Source organism: Neophocaena asiaeorientalis, unplaced genomic scaffold (genome assembly GCF_003031525.2).
Source record: "Neophocaena asiaeorientalis asiaeorientalis breed wild unplaced genomic scaffold, Neophocaena_asiaeorientalis_V1.1 scaffold86, whole genome shotgun sequence".
Classification (NCBI taxonomy): Eukaryota; Metazoa; Chordata; class Mammalia; order Artiodactyla; family Phocoenidae; genus Neophocaena; species Neophocaena asiaeorientalis.
The window spans coordinates 215,744-233,606 of record NW_020175039.1 but is presented as its reverse complement, the minus strand read 5'-3'; the positions used below and the strand labels follow the sequence as shown (position 1 = coordinate 233,606).

Genomic DNA, 17,863 nt, shown 5'->3' with positions numbered 1-17,863 from the left:
ATGGGATGAGAGATGGAGAACAATCTCTATAGCAAACCCCTTGTGTTTGGGGCCACATGTCTGTGCTGTAAATGTTAAGTGTAATTAGGAAGCCAAGCACTGGTTACTCACCGTTAGGGTTACTCTAGTTACTCTGATCTGAACCACTTGCTTCGTTCTGCTTTTCAAAAAAGTCTGATCTTTTCAAGAAACAGTATTATGCAAAGAGTTTTTTCCGCTACCTTTGAGATGTTTCGTATTTTTTCTGTGACATGCAGTGTCTACTGTGATGCTAGTCTAGACTTCCTCTATTTTCCTCAACCACCCCTGTGGCTTTCAGATATCTGAATCTTTATTCTAATTTTAGTATTTATAACAGAATTAAGTTTATATCTGAATGCCTTCATCAGCTGACAATATTATTCATCTGGGCTAATGACCCAGAAAAACAAATAAAAATAGGTATGTACTTCAGGACCAGTACAGAAGGCTCTAGTAGGGCATGACATGCCAATTACTTAAACATTCTCTTCACATCTTGACTTACAGACAAATAGGGAACAGTGAGGATCCACACGGTCTTTAGACAGACCCTAAAAAAATACCAATCTCGACATCTCCAAACAAACTAGAAACAACACAGCTGTTAATTAATTTCAATGTTATCAAGATGACTGATTACATTTCTTAAAGAAAATAAGAGATCTAAATGACACATGGATTCTTTAGATCTTAAGTTCATCCAGGGCCCTTTGGCCTTAGTGCAACTGGAATGGAACCAACTTCCACACTACCTGTGTTTAAAACAAACAAGAAATTTGCGAAGACCCCACACAGCTGGATCCACAGCCACAGCTGTCAGCCTGTGGTCGTGTGACAGATTTAATTCAGCCTTTCATCAAAGGGAGTTCCACTGGACAATTTCTCAAATGTTTGAGCTTCAGAAAGCAAGACAAACTTTTCTTACCAAAAAGGAAATGATTAAGTAAGGAATAAGCCATATTATGCTGACCCTTTAACCTTCTCTCTGTCTTCAACCACAGAGTTTCATGAGAAGGGATAAACACCAGTTAAATCAAAGTTAAGAGCTGTGCAGCTGGGCAAACTCAGATTAAGCTGAATTTGGAAACAGTTCCCTTGGTAACAAAAACGGACATAGATCTCAGAAGAAATCAGCCAAAAGTAACTCTTTAAATGTCCTAGTCCGTTTCAGTGATATAAAGCAGGTTAAACTTGGTAAATTACAAAGTTGTTTGCAAATATGAAGGACGATTAGTCATTATATTTATAGTTAGAAAAACCAGGATATTCTATTTTATTAACCCTTAATTTCATTAGGAAAATTAAGGACCCGAAGAGATTTATAGGATGAAATAAGGTATAGTTTCAAACTGAATTTAAATCTTTTCAGTCTTATTTTCTTTTTTAAGGCAATTTAACAACATATATCTCTTAGGAGCATGTCAAAATTCACTCATTTTTGCTCAGAAAATGAAAAAAGAAAAGTGCCTGCTTCTTTGCCTAACACTGGTACTTGTAAAGAAGTAGGAAAGAAGATCTAAATCAAATTAAATTACATGTCTCATTTAGTTTTCTAGAAACACTTGAAAGATAATAAATATCATTAAAAATACATCACAACCCAATTACAAGTCCGCCTGACACCAGGGAAATTAACGCCTTTGAGCCAGCTGCCAGGATTTTTAGATTAATTTATATAAAAGTCTGTGATGAAAGCTGCCACCAGCTTAAACTCTGATACTATTTTAGTACTTTAACAGGCACACAAATGAGTCAAATGTGAGAGGTACGTATGTGTGTGTGTACATAAACATGTACATGTCACAAATACATGAATGTAAATAGTCCTGTCAACAACATGAATTGAATATGTTCAATAAACCTTCCCATAATGATTGGTCAGCTCATTCTTTTATTTCCTTTCTTAACCTTTGGCTACTTGGAACTGAATATGAATAGTGGACATTTGTTGTTTTTTGACCTAAGTAACATCCATCCTGCTTTCTTTTAGTACTAGCATGTTAATTTCCTTCTGAGGGGGTACTTCCTTCTCCTTCCCTGTAAAGAGCAGTGTTGGTGGGTCTGATAATTTTAAAAGTCCTGTTTTTCCGTGATCAAGGGCACGTGACCCCAGCCCATTGAACACTTCCTGCCAGGACTCTGAATCTTGAAGGAGAGATGCCAAAATCCCACACGACCATCCATTAGTTCCAAACACCAAGACCATCCCTGTTTCCCACTGCCCCAAGCTGCTCTAAGTCCATTCTTGTTCTTTGCCCAGTCTGTCTCTCCATTCTTCCTTCTGTTCCCTTCTCTGGATATGTTTGTTTACCAGGGAAGCTTTCTTCTGCTTGCATCTAAAAGAATCTAAAATGATATAATACAAGGAGCAGCGCCTACAGTAAGGGACTATTATTTCCTCAACTTACCTTTGTTTGGATTTGAATCATCTTAAAGGAGAACCTCTCCTGTAGCCAATGACTCCTTGAAGTACAGGATGTAGGTTTAGTAAACTCATGTGTTACTAATGAATTCCAATGTCATCCTACTCTATAAAAAATACATCAGGTATCATGCATCCTGAGAATGGGGGACAAATACCTTCTTGGTTTTCCAAGGTGATAAACTCAGTGAAGCCTTCATCTCTAATTTTCCACTAAGCCTAATCCATTCTAATCATCCCTCTCTGATGTCACCAGAGCAACTGGGGCCAAAAAATAAGTTTATGTCCACATTTGCTTTCAGTGCTGATGTTGTCACAAACTATAATTTTGTCTCTATAGGAGGTGCCAGGTTGCACTGGAAGTTGTGTTAGAGATGACCGACCAGGTGTCTCTAAGCCATTGCTGGCCCTGTATCACCTTCCTTCATTCTGTCATTTTCATCTTAAGAGAAAACACTTGCTGTATTTGTTGTATTAAAACCAATTCACGTATTTTTACTTGTAGAAATAACATAGTCACACCAAACAATTTAATACTAATAGTAACTTTAGACACTACCATTTTTTATCATTTACCCCATATATGATAATGATAGCTTTTATTTTCCTACTACTATTATCATGATCAAATGGCAAGGCCTATAATAAGTATTTAACACTTTCTCTCATTGAATACTCATATCAAGCCTAGAAGAGGTCATCATTGCTTTATTTTACAAATGCAGAAACTTGGAATCTGAGGACCTGCTCAGCAACTTGATGGAACAACTGATATTTCAATCGAGCTCAGGATAAAGCCTTTGGTCCCCTCCACTACACTCTACCAGCAAAGGTCTTAGCTTTGCAGGAATAAGAATCAGAAATGCTTTTTTTTTTTTCCTATTGGGAAGATTCTACAATAGAGCTGTAGCTTGGGTACTATTCCTGCTCCCTTGGTCAGTTTCCACAATGAGGGAAATTAGAAGGCTGGGGGCTGGTGGGAGGTCACTGGGCACTTCAGGGGAGGAAGTCGTAGGGACAGAGGACTAAGAAACATTTATAAAATGGTACGGAAGATGAAGAAAAGGAGATGAAAAGGTATATTAAGGAATCATATAAGGAATGTGTGATTTTATGATTTATAATAAGAAATATAAAGTTGGTCTTCATCCTCCTTTATGGCACTGAGCTCCTAAAACCCTTGGAATTTCCTAAGAGCATGATGGTGTTTTTTGTTATGTTAATGAATGACTTTGGACAGGGTGGGGGTGGGAGGTTGGTTTCCATGAGAACCAACCAGGTGATTAGAGAGCTGGCCCTTTCCATCCCACCTCCCTGACCTCTGGGGAGATCAAGTGGGGTTTGAGGTTGAATCAGTGTTTAAGAGCCAATGACTTAATCAACGATGCCTGTGAAATGAAGCCTTTATAAAAACCCAAAAGGATGGTGTGTGGAGAGCTTCTGGGTTGGTGAACACCTGGAGACTGGGGGAGACTGGTGCCTTTCCCCATACCTTGCCCTATGCATCTCTTCCATCTGGCTGTTCCTGAGTTATATCCTTTCATAGTAAATCAGTGATCTAGTAAGTAAAATGTTTCTCTTGAGTTCTGTGAGCTGCTCTAGCAAATTAGTCGAACCAGAGAGGGGATCATGGGAACCTGTGATTTATAGCCAGTGGATCAGAAGTACAGATAACAACTTGGACTCGCACCTGGCGTCTGAAGTCAGAGCGGGTGGCTGGAACCTCCAATCTATAGCCCATTGGTCAGAAGCGCAGGTGATAACCTAGACTTGTGGTTGGCATCTGACATGGGATGGGGGGTAGCCTCGTAGGACTGAGCTTAACCTGTGAGATCTGACATGACCTCCAGGTAGGCGATGTTAGAACCGATTTAAATTTAGGACAGCCAGCTGGTGCTACACAGAATTTCTTGGTGTGGGGAAAAACCTCCACACATTTGGTGACCAGAGGCGTCAGAAGTGAAGTGTTTTGTATGAGGAGTAAAGTAGACACATAAGAAAGAGAAGACAGGTGGAAAACTGAAGTTTTCCAACTGAGAATTCTAGATAACGTTTGTGTCAAAAGCCACAGTGGAACCTGCCACCAATTGAGGGACTGTCTGCATTAGGAAAGTTTTGTACTGCTGTCATCTCGGAAATAAAAGACGGGGGGATCATGGTGTTATTTCCTGTCCACTCTGCCCCCTCCCCACCCCCCTCTGACAAATGGTCCACCTCCTGCTCAGATAGTTGTAAAGAACATTGTCATGGAGCTAAGCTCTGCCCAGTTTGTCTTGGCAGTTCTCCTCCACCTTGTCTCTGTCTGGATTTAACTCTGCTTCCTCTCCTAGCACTCAGTCTCGAGGAAAGTAAGGTCATTCTTGGTTCAACTGCAGGTACTAATCCGAAGTCCATTTTGAAAGCATCTTCTCTGCAGCTATGCAGCATCTGAGCTAGCGGTTCCCTATTGCTTCAGCCACAGGCAGACTCCTCAGATCCAGTTTCAACTTACACTTCTCCATTTCTGTGGTCTGGACTGAATTCAGATCCCCTGTTTATTCCTGTTTCTTTGCTTCCTTCCACCTTGTCCATTTATAGCATTCATCCCTGCTTTACATTGTATTCCAACCCTGATTCCATCTCATTTCATTGTTTCCTGGAACCATCATCCTGGTTCCTGGGACCCCCATCCTGTGCTTCCTTTCAGCTAACTGGTTCATTGTAAAGTAACCTAAATAGGTAACTGTGAATGTTTGTATAAAACGGTATCAGTAAGTAAGGAAGCACAGATGACCAGGGAGAAGCTGTCCACATTAACATGGAAGAGTAAAGATAAAAAAACAGACTTGAAAGACAACAGCACAAGACATTTAATAAAATGACATATGTAGGAGATATAAATATTTCAGATTACATCCTCCATCTATAGTTTTCTACAATTTTCAATTTTCTATTAAAGTGCTAATAGTCTATGACTAAAGAGGAGGAGGGATTTTCATTTGTAGACAAAGTCTTCTAAACACTTTGAAATCCTGCAGATTAATTATCCACAAGCCAGTAACAACTTAAAAATAACAACTCACATTTACTTAAATAAATTTTGCATTTTTTTCTGATAGTACAGATGACTGATATCATAACTCAATTCAATAGTATATTTAATCTTTCTAAATGAGGATATGCAACTTAGGAAGGAAACTGTCTTTTTATTAACCTCCACCCTATGCGCCAGAGATCATACTGAACGATTGGATAAAAAAAGAAAAATAAAAATAGAAAGACAGTTAAAGAGAAAACCTTCAACTACAGAACACCATACACACTTCAAAAATTAAGGGAAGTAGTTCTACTTGATGATCTAACAAGTAAGTTCCTCAAACTTTTCTTATAACGCAGTTGCACTTTCTCGTATTGTATGTTGTCTGTGATAAGTGGATTAAAACATGGAAAGGGATTTCTTAGACAAGACACCTGAAAACTGGAGCAATAAGGGAAGCTTCCGAAACAATTAAAAATTCCAACAGAGTTAAATAAACAGCATTTGAAGAAAACCAAATAAACAGAATTGTCAGTCTGGGTCATGAGAGTATAAAGTTTGGGCTGTATACCACTTAGGAAGTCACAGACTTCCGGTTAAGTATTCTAGACTACTCTGATACTAAACCATTTCTAAATTTGTCTTAGAGCAAGAAATGGTTTGTTGAATTCAAAATCCACACAATCATTATAAAAACACAATCTGTGATAATTATTTCCAGCGATCATTATTTCTTCTTTCACCACAATATATAAGTATATCCAAAAATTCAAAAGAAATCGTTGTTTTATTCTGTGACCTCACTGTAAGCCTTATCTTCATTTGTTGGGCATTTTGACACTTGAATTGCTTCTTCCTTATCACCTATCCAGGCATCTCAGAAGCAGTTCTAGAGATGTTGGTTTAGCTTTTAAAAAGCTTAGATGAATGCGCTGTGGAAAGTCCAATCTGGTTCTGAATGGGCTTCAGCTAAGCTGGGCTTTGGTGGGAGCCAGGGTGGGAAATGGCATTTCTAAGGCAAACCTCACAGACACACAGAGTGATCTGGGACCCCCGTGAGCACTCAGCTTGAGGCAATTCAGAATTTTGTCTACTGAGTGGCTCTGTCATTGAAAAAGCGTCCCGGGAGGAAGGAGTCACCTATAGCCCAGTGGCTTCAATGCTGCAGTCACTGAAAAGACAATCTCACTCCACAATTATACCCCACTTCCTCTGCCCTTGGAAATGGAGACATTTTACTTGGTTTTATTAATACTCCATAACACTTGCAACTCATAACTTTTTACAACGTTCAAATCATGTTCAGAACCCACATGATCGAAATGAATTCCAGTAAACAATCTTAAGACAGGGCAGGTATTGTTAGGAACATTTTACGGAAGGGGCAGCTGAGGCTCAGAGCGATTTAAGTAACCTGCCCAAGGTCACATGGACCGTGGGCGAGATAGTCAGAATTACCCCCTAGCCCTCTAATTACATGTTTCACTTTCTTGGAGTCTCTTTTTTTTTTTTTTCTAAAATGAAAGCCCGGGATAATACCTAAGGATGGATTGAGCAATCCCCTACTCAACAGAAGAGACAACCTGTGAAAGAAGATATGCCTATCTTAGGAGGACCAAAGGCAGGCAATGGCAGCAGGGAGTCCCAGTGCCTTCTACAGAAGAAAGCGAATCGCTGTATGAATGATCTTAATTAAGTGGGAATGCACAGCTACTGAATGCTGTGGGAAAACACTCTATCCTTACTGGCTGCTTTCCCCATAGCTCTCAGTAGCAATACCTTCAAATGCAATTAAGATAATTCACGGAGTGATTAGCTTCATTATATGGAGACACACCAGGGACTGTCCTAATGCCAAATCCTGTGTGTGGGCTCTGTAAGATAGACTCGTTCTTCTCCTGTGTGTTATCTCTTTTAGTGGACACAAAAAGAAGTAAACCTTATGGCGACATAACCCTTGGAACTTCTAAATTCCACTGAGAGAAAGGCAGCTAGGAAATTAACGTTTTTTGGACTGGTCTGAAGGTTAACATATCTCAAACCAAACAAGTTTTCAAACACTTATCCTCTTCAACGGGCTGATGGTAAACAACCTATGAGGCTTTTATGGGGCTGGTAGAGAAGTCACAACTGAGCATCCTGTGGGGCCGGTGGGGACCAAGAGGTTAGGTTCTGAGCTCTGCATATTCCCTTTATGAAACACTGAGTGGAGGGACCCGGCCACATCCCACGGGAACAAGGTCAAGGGGGTCAATTACCCATGTTTCCCAGTGGGAGACACGTACTACTAAGACCCTGTGGTAGAAATAGCAAGGCATCAATCCTATGTACCAGACCTCCAGTAAATTCTACTCCCATTAAATTACCACCAGACAGATCGTAAGTATAAAGACAACCACTATTACTTGAGATGGAGTATTCCGTACCTGATTTTGGCCTATCAAAGACTGAGTGACTATTCATTCATTTGATTATTCATATTTATTCAACGACTATTCATAAACAATCACTATATTATCAAATGCATATATTTTTTAAGCTGTTCTGTTTCTAGATTAAAGGTGTTGATATAAACAAAAAGATTATTTACCTCTAGAGCAGTAGCTCTCCACCTGGAATATCACCCTCCCTGCCCAAGGTGACATTTGGCAATGTTTGGAGACATTTTTGCTTGTCAAAATGGGGCAGAGCTTTCCACCAGCATCTAGTGGTTAAGGTCCAGGATGTCACTAAATATTGTACAATGCACAGGACATCCCCAAACAACAAAGAACTCTCCAACCCAAAATGATAGTATGCTGAGCTGAAGAACCCCTGCCTTGAAGAAAAGCAAGCAAAACTTGAACCACCTGGTAAAATAAACATTCCTGTAAAAAGAAATACCCAATCATGTTGTAGCCATTTATCATATAAAGTGGGCCACATTACATGTGAATCACTGAAGCTCTAGCCATCCATCCTGATACTCAGCTACCCATAGTTCTTACAGATAGAAATCTGGAATTCTGTAATAAGTACACGTTTCCAGATTTCTTATTTTAAGAATGCTAAAGCAGAAACATTTTTAAACAATAGACAAAACCAAATCTTTTTACCTTTAAAACTTACCAATTTTTCCTCTCTTCCTTGGCTCATTTAATTAAATACTTATTTACATTTCCCTTCCTATTTTGGGTTGCTCTTTCTAAGAACTTTAAAACAAATCATGAGTGGTAAATGATAAAAACAGAGCAGTAATACTTTTTTAAAAACATGTAGGGACTTCCCTGGTGGCCCAGGGGTTAAGAATCTGCCTGCCAATGCAGGGGACACAGGTTCGAGCCCTAGTCCAGGAAGATCCCACATGCCGCGGAGCAACTAAGCCCATGTGCCACAACTACTGAAGCCCAGGAACCTAGAGCCCGTGCTCCGCAACAAGAGAAGCCACTGCAATGAGAAGCCTGTGCACCACAACGAAGATCCATTTAGGTTCTGAGCTCTGCATATTCCCTTTATGAAACACTGAGTGGAGGGACCCGGCCACATCCCACGGGAACAAGGTCAAGGGGGTCAATTACCCATGTTTCCCAGTGGGAGACACGTACTACTAAGACCCTGTGGTAGAAATAGCAAGGCATCAATCCTATGTACCAGACCTCCAGTAAATTCTACTCCCATTAAATTACCACCAGACAGATCGTAAGTATAAAGACAACCACTATTACTTGAGATGGAGTATTCCGTACCTGATTTTGGCCTATCAAAGACTGAGTGACTATTCATTCATTTGATTATTCATATTTATTCAACGACTATTCATAAACAATCACTATATTATCAAATGCATATATTTTTTAAGCTGTTCTGTTTCTAGATTAAAGGTGTTGATATAAACAAAAAGATTATTTACCTCTAGAGCAGTAGCTCTCCACCTGGAATATCACCCTCCCTGCCCAAGGTGACATTTGGCAATGTTTGGAGACATTTTTGCTTGTCAAAATGGGGCAGAGCTTTCCACCAGCATCTAGTGGTTAAGGTCCAGGATGTCACTAAATATTGTACAATGCACAGGACATCCCCAAACAACAAAGAACTCTCCAACCCAAAATGATAGTATGCTGAGCTGAAGAACCCCTGCCTTGAAGAAAAGCAAGCAAAACTTGAACCACCTGGTAAAATAAACATTCCTGTAAAAAGAAATACCCAATCATGTTGTAGCCATTTATCATATAAAGTGGGCCACATTACATGTGAATCACTGAAGCTCTAGCCATCCATCCTGATACTCAGCTACCCATAGTTCTTACAGATAGAAATCTGGAATTCTGTAATAAGTACACGTTTCCAGATTTCTTATTTTAAGAATGCTAAAGCAGAAACATTTTTAAACAATAGACAAAACCAAATCTTTTTACCTTTAAAACTTACCAATTTTTCCTCTCTTCCTTGGCTCATTTAATTAAATACTTATTTACATTTCCCTTCCTATTTTGGGTTGCTCTTTCTAAGAACTTTAAAACAAATCATGAGTGGTAAATGATAAAAACAGAGCAGTAATACTTTTTTAAAAACATGTAGGGACTTCCCTGGTGGCCCAGGGGTTAAGAATCTGCCTGCCAATGCAGGGGACACAGGTTCGAGCCCTAGTCCAGGAAGATCCCACATGCCGCGGAGCAACTAAGCCCATGTGCCACAACTACTGAAGCCCAGGAACCTAGAGCCCGTGCTCCGCAACAAGAGAAGCCACTGCAATGAGAAGCCTGTGCACCACAACGAAGATCCAACACAGCCAAAAATAAATAAATAAAATAAATTAAAAAAAAACCACACACACACAACTGTATACAAGTCATCAATTGGGGTCTTAATTGAGGCAATGGTAGGCTTTTCTTTAAAAAAGAGAATATTCTAGTAGTATTTTAACTATTTAAATCCTGTATCAACATGTTTTAAAATAATGATGGAAGTAATTCCAATATTCCAAATAAGTCAGTAATGTTTTAGCTACTTCCAACCTCTTCCAATATGTTTTAAACTAATGATGGAAGTAATTAAAAAATAATGATGTAAGTAAAAAAGGATATTTATGAACTGGGTTGAATATTCTGTTCCATCTAATAAGACTTTGCCCATAGCCTAGGTTAGCATACCACTCCAGAGCTAATCTTTTTTTTTTTTTTAAAGTATTAAGAAAAGATGGAAAGCAAACAACATTCAGATACCTACAGAACTAAATCTGTGGATTTCTTCTTGATTTTTTCTCCTCATTGTTCGTCTCTTCTTCCAAAATTCACTGGGATCCCGTTTAAAAACCTTTCCTCGGAAGCTCATTGTATTGTTATTTGAGTGGCAAGATATTTAAAAATATCAATTTCTTTAAGCCTCTTCCTTCTGAAGCTTCACCAGGCCGAACAAATTTTTCTTCTCCGGCAAAAAGGGAAATGCTCATGCTACATTAACATAACTGAATAGAAAGGAAAAGAAAACCGACAAGTTACTGCTTCCTGTGAGTGAGTAACTACCAGCTGTTCAGAAGCGCTTTTGTGCATTTATTCTCCCTAATCACCTGCTTTAAAGCAGGATGAAAAACACAAAATGACTTTGGATGTTTAAGAGAATTGCTCACAGCTAAATAAACCATAGGATGTAAACTCACCCTTGGAACCAAGTCAAGACTGAATCAAAGAGCTAATTTACGGTAGGCTGCCATGTCTGTCAGTGTAACAGCCATCCAAATTTTAGCACTGTGGCTAGATCCCCAAGGTAAACTGCAATAATCAGTTGGTCATGTATGCGTAGATTACATTAACAGTCTTTCCAGGGAGGTGTCCAAGAGGATCACTTAGGCACAAGGGGAAAATATTAGAATTCTATTTATATTAGTCATCTAGATAGAGAAACTGTGCTTTACTAATATTTAACATAACACATTGACATGGACACCTTCATTCTCTACGTCAAACGGTTACATATAGTCAAATAGTTAATTCCCTAATCTTTAGATCCTTACTCCCTTTCTCTGGGGCAATTTAAAAGTGCACCTCTCCCCTCAAACCCACCCCAGTGCTACTTCCTGTTTTCTTTTCCCCCATGGCACTTACTAGCATGTGACACTACTATGCATTTTCCTTATTTTACTTATGGACTGTCATCCTCCACTAGAGTCTATGCCACAAGAGAGTGGGAATTTTTTTGCTTCATTCACTGTGTCTTCAGTGGTCAAAACCATGCCTGGCTTCCAGAAGATTCTCAGTATATATACATATAATTGTTTAATAAAAGAATAAATGAAGGACATAAATATTGTGCTTAGCAATGAACCTTGTCCCCTATGTATATTGTGTTTTGAAATATTAGCTACTGGCAAGGACTATATAATTTATAAATACACACAGAAGATGGGAGTGCAGCCAAATTTTTTCTACAAAGTGCATGAGATAGGAAATATTTGGAGGCCACAGGACTAGGAAATAATTGATTAAACATTAGAAAGCTGGGTTTTAAAAAACGATTGTTGTGGGAGACGTTCATTCAGTTTCTTCAAGAGTTTGTTTCTTCATCTGCAGGGTGGACCCCCACAACGGAGGTGTCCATCGGTGTGATGTAGGTGCTAAAGGAACCATTGCTTGTCTAGGAAGCACTCTGGGGTTTAAAAGATGGTTGAAGGAGTATTTCCATTGAGGACTGATCTTCACAAACACCGAGACACAAGCTCCTACCAGCTCTCCGAGGAGATGAGTCCTGAGCAAGGGGCATTTTGAAGGGAGTAACTGTCAGGGAGTCAGTTCCACAGACACTTGTTGGGGAATCTTCGCACAGAGGGCAGTGTGATGTGCAGTGTGGACGCGAGCATGAAGCTTAACCAGGAGAGCAATTTCTGCAAAAGGCTCTCAGTATTCTGGGAGTTTGGAACTTTAAGAAAGAAAAATAACAAGGCTGCTATTGCATTCGTGTCTTAGCTGGAAGCAGGACTCAGGGTACAGATGGGAATGGGGAGAGCGACCAGAGGAAGGGAACAATGGGTAAACACAATGAGTTGGGGGTTTTGGAGGGGGGCCTTTTGCTCCACAGCCTTGCCTTCTCTTTCTAGAGCTCAACATGGTTAATGGTGCAGGCCCCGATGTCTTCCACGGATATGCCAACTTGCCACCTAGGAGTGAATGGTCCCACGTATCCATGTGGCTTTTCCTCAGCTTCCTTCAGTCTTTACTTGAAATGTCTCTTCCTCAGAAAGCCTCCTCTGATGGCTTTGAATGCTCCTCCCTTGCCTTTTTGTGTGTGGGGGGAGAGGGTCCTAGACAAGATGGGGTAAGAAGTTCGTATCTCACCCTGAGAAGCCACTTCTGCAAGCATAGTTATGATTCTGTAATGAAGGCGGCTATCCTCAGGGAAACTCCCACTTAACCAGCTAGTTCCAAAGGCAAGGCACTAATAGAGGCCATTTGCTTATTTAATAAGCCTCATTATTGATTATTATTTAATCTGTAATAAGCCTTCACCTTTATCATGGTTGCCTTATCCTGACATAGGCCATTTCCCAGTAGTATTTCCCCAGTAAAGACCAGATTTAGTTGATGCACATATGTATCCCCCAGACTCTAGCCTCTTGTGCACCTCTACCTTCTCATGCAGAGATTTGTGCAAGGCAGGCAAAAAGAGATACCGCTCATTCCTTGCCAAAGTAGGGAGACCAAGGTAGCTTCTTTCAAAAACTGAGAAAAATAGCAAGATGCTACAAAAATAACAACTGAGGAGGTAAACTATATTGTTATTCTGTAATTGGTTTAAGTAGGCATCCAAAGATTCCACAGAGCAGAGGGCCTTTGGATCCATGGTCATGGGATATATAGAAATTCCACTGTCTGTCTTTCGCGCTTATCAACGTTCACACTCTGAGTAACTCTTTGGCATCTGTTGGATGAGCAGGTACGTTATAGCACGTGCATAATTTTCAGGTTTAACTTTCTTCCTTATATGATGGGAGTCTGCCCTTTTGGGTCACCTGATTTCCCGAGTATGTAAGATTATGTTTCTATTTTAATAGCTGAAAGTCGTATTTCACAACCCTTTCGGATCATGGACCTGTTTGAGAATCTAACAAAACTGGACTCACTCAGCAGGAAAATGTAAGGACTCAGAAAATGTGTGTGCATGGTAGGGGGTCACCAATCTCTGAGGTCCATCTGGGGACCCGCTTATTCATGTTACCCTAAATCCCTAGCTCATAGTTTTAGAAGATAGGAACGTTGTCTTATAACGAAGCATTTAATAATCTTGAGCAACTCGTAAGTGACTTCCTCTCTTTCTAACAGTTGCATCTCGTCTCTCCTCTATTCCTCTTTAGGCACCACAGTTCTTTATCCTGGAGTCCCTCCCACTTCCCGACTTCTGCAATGTGAGAATGACTCATTTCTCTCCTTGCTAAGCTGTTGATTGCAGCTACCTTTAACATTGGCAAAAGGAGGCATTGCCGGGCAGTATATGGGAATGTCAGAAAGACATAACCTGTGGTGACTGCAAAGGAGGAGAAAATCCAGTAGCATGGAGTTCAGTGCTCCATGGGATGGCACAGTTGAGCTTCTACTGAGCTCCTTGATTTCAGACCAAGTCTGTTTCTCCAGCATACTGGAGCAACTTCTGCTTAAGTTCGGACACTTGTTGACAATCAAAGAACCTAACTAGGGCACTGGGCAAGAATGGGCAATAAAGAGAAATCAGAGATTAGCTGGCTCAATCACAAGGAATCACTGTCAAGTTCATTAGTAAAGAAATCTGGTACCAATCAATGATCAGAATTCATTACTATACTCAAGGCATTGCTGAGCTTCATGAGAAATATGTAATACTCTTCCTAGTCTTGAGAAGCTTGTACCTGACAGAGGAGTTCACTAAAGTGTAAAGGAGACTGGGAAAGCTTTATAATAAAGACAGGACCTAAGGGAGACTTTGAATAGGTTTGAGTCAAATAGATGGGAGAAGGGTAAAGGATACTCTAGAAAAGAGGAATGTAGCATAGAGAAGGCATAAGATACAATGGTTAAAACCATGGGATCTGGAATCTGCTTAGAGGCAGCTCCTGGGTCCATGCTTCCTAACTATATCCTATATCCTCAGGCAATACTTACCCTCTCCAGGCCTCAGTTTTCTCATCTGTAAAATAGGGAGAGCATAGTAGATACCTCACAGAGTTTTTGTGAGTATAAATGAGATGACACTTTAAAATTTCAACTCATTGCCTGGTATAGTTACCATAACTGTTCGTTATCACAGAAACTAAGAAGCAGGCCAAGAAAGAATATTTAAGAAAAAGTAGGAAGTCAGAAAGAGAAAGACAAATACCGTATGCTAACACATATATATGGAATTTAAGAAAAAAAAATGTCATGAAGAACCTAGGGGTAAGACAGGAATAAAGACACAGACCTACTAGAGAAGGGACTTGAGGATATGGGGAGGGGGAAGGGTAAGCTGTGACAAAGAGAGAGGCATGGACATATATACACTACCAAACGCAAAATAGATAGCTAGTGGGAAGCAGCCGCATAGCACAGGGAGATCAACTCGGTGCTTTGTGACCGCCTGGAGGGGTGGGATAGGGAGGGCGGGAGGGAGGGAGACGCAAGAGGGAAGAGATATGGGAACATATGTATATGTATACCTGATTCACTTTGTCATAAAGCAGAAACTAACACACCATTGTGAAGCAATTATACGCTAATAAAGATAAAAAAAAAAATAGGAAGTCCAGCCTGTCTATAGCCAAGGGCTGAGTAGGAGAGTAGAGGCAGAAACAATTGAAAATAGAAGCCAGGACCAGTTCATGGAAGGCTTTAAATGCTAAGATGATTAAAGTTTCCATCGTATACCAAAAGCCATGGAAAGTCACTAAAGGATTTTTTTTTGTTTTTTAAACATCTTTATTGGAGTATAATTGCTTTACAATGGTATGTTAGTTTCTGCTTTATAACAAAGTGAATCAGTTATACATATACATATGTCCCCATATCTCTTCCCTCTTGCATCTCCCTCCCTCCCACCCCTCTAGGTGGTCACAAAGCACCGAGCTGAGCTGATCTCCCTGTGCTATGCGGCTGCTTCCCACTAGCTATCTACCTTACGTTTGGTAGTGTATATATGTCCACGCCACTCTCTCACTTTGTCCCATGGATTTTTGAATTATGATTAAAATAGTGCCTTTAGAAGAGTCATCTGATAATTACATGTAGGCTAGATTTTGGGGAGTATGATCCCGAGCAGTAGTCTGCATTAACCCAGATATTAACATAGAGTAGTGGAGGGCAGAAAACTTGGCATCAGAATCATAACCACAGACTTCACAGATGAAGATCTGGCAATTAAATGGAAAATGAATGATAGTTGAAATTTATCAAGCAAGTACTAGGTGCTGGGTGCTGATCTAAATATTTATAGTGCCTTATTTAAACCATGCAGCAACCCTGTGAGGTAGGTATTACTATTACTGTTATCACCACTTAGTTTTACAGAGGAAGATACTTGGGTCTTGGGAAGTTAAGCAATTGGTCCAAGGTTGCAAAACAAGTAAGTAGCACAGCTGGGATTTAAACCCAGGCAGTCCAGCTCCAGAGCTCATGCCCCTAATCAGAAGAGAGGTCCAAAGATGCCAGTAGGTTTCTGAGTCTGGCCATCAAGGAGATGGATAATATGTCTGAGGGAAAAAGGGTGGCAAGAAGAGAGGACTTCTTTTCCACTAATGCTGATTTAGACATGTCAAGAAGATAGAAAAATGGGCATTTTAAGCACCACTGTTATACGTGTGCCTGGAACTCAGGAAAGAGTCAGGACTGGAGATATCCAGGTGAAAGTCATCGAAAGAGTTAAAATTGAAAATCTAAAAGTAAACTGAATTTTTGGAGAACAGAGTAGCATAAAACTGAGAACATAATCCTGAAATTCTTTTATATATGATAAATAGAAGGCAACTTAGGAAACTGAGAAGGCATAGCGATACTGGGGGGAAACTAGCAGGGCAGTGTGGTGTCCAGATGCACTGAGGAAGGGAGTTTAAGGAGGGTGACACACGGCATCTGGGCAGAGATGGAGGTAGGACCCAAGGATGTCCAAAAAGATCCAGCATGAGAGATAAGCAAGATGAAAACTAAAGACCTTGCAGTCTTGGATCCAGACAGATCTATATTTGAACCCTCTTCAACCACCTACTAGATAACCTCCAGCAAATTACGTGACCTCTGTCTTCCCATTTCTTATATTTACAATGGAGCAATTAGTATACAGCTTACAAGACTGTCATGAAATAATATATGTTATTACTCAGCCCTGAGGAAAAAAATACACACGTGTATATATAATTGCTAAGATTCCTATATATGCATATATGTAAAGTATTACTTATTGACTATGACTGGCATTTACCAGGTCTAGCTAGGTACGTATTCATGTACAGACACACCTATATATGCATATACATGTACATAACAAAATACACAGATGCACGAATTCTTATATGTGTCTTCAGAGTCTGGCTCCATGGTGTCCAGAAAGAGAAACTAAGTTTGCAATTTTCAGTAGATAAGCGTCTGGGTATCTGGAATTTAATTAAGATGGTAAGTCTTCACCATGTTTTAGAAGAAATAGGAATTTGAATGCTAAGATATCAGAAATTTGAGGAAAAGTTCTAGTAGTCTGTATTAGTTTTCTATTGCTGCTATAACAGATTACCACACATTTATTGGCTTAAATCAACACCCACTTGTTGTCTCATAGTTTTTGTGGGTCAGAAATCTGGGTATGATACAGCTCAGCTGATTCTCCACTTAGAGCCTCCCAAGGCTGAAATCAAGTGTCAGCAGGGTGGTGTCCCTTTCTGGAGGCTCCAGAGGAGACACTGGTTCCAGGCTCATTCAGGTTGTTGGCAGAATTCAATTCCTTGCAGTTGCAGGACTGAGGTCCCAGTTTCCTGCTGTCTGTCAGCCAGGGGTCATTGTCAGCTTCTAGAGGCCGCCTGCATTCTCTGGCCCATGGCCCCTTTCTAAGTCAGCAGCAATGGGTTGAACCTTTCTGAAATCTCTCTGACTTTTCCTTTTCTCCTAAATATCTCTTCTCTGCATCTTTCTACTGTAGCTGGAGAAAAGTGTTGGCTCTTAAGGCCTCATGTGTTTCAATTGGTTCCACCCAGACGATCTAGGATAATTTCTATATTTTAAGGCCAGCTGATAAGTAACCTTAATTTACATCCACAAAGTGCCTTCATAGCAGTACTAAGATGCATGTTTCATTGAAGCACCAGAGAGTCCTGTTGAGGGGGAGAGGTATCTTTAGAAAACTGTCTCTTGCACAGTCTTATTCTGGACCACAGCTTGCTTTTTACACCTATCTTTTGAAGACAATGTTAACATTAAGAATGCACTGAGAAGAAGGTGTAGGCA

General features: G+C 40.1%; 1 protein-coding gene across 7 annotated transcripts in view; it reads right to left on the bottom strand.

Annotated features, from left to right (window-relative positions):
* DOCK10 (dedicator of cytokinesis 10) overlaps positions 1-17,863 on the bottom strand; it is a 209,120-nt gene that overhangs the window by 159,803 nt on the left and 31,454 nt on the right. For 4 of the 7 annotated variants that reach the window (XM_024763122.1, XM_024763124.1, XM_024763125.1 and 1 more), the window contains exon 1: positions 10,665-10,884. The exons of the other annotated variants lie outside the window; for them this stretch is intronic. In XM_024763122.1, the coding sequence (XP_024618890.1) occupies positions 10,665-10,769 (105 nt within the window). In that variant the 5' untranslated portion in view covers positions 10,770-10,884. Of the gene's footprint in view, positions 1-10,664; positions 10,885-17,863 lie in introns of those variants that run through there. 7 annotated transcript variants of the gene reach the window in all.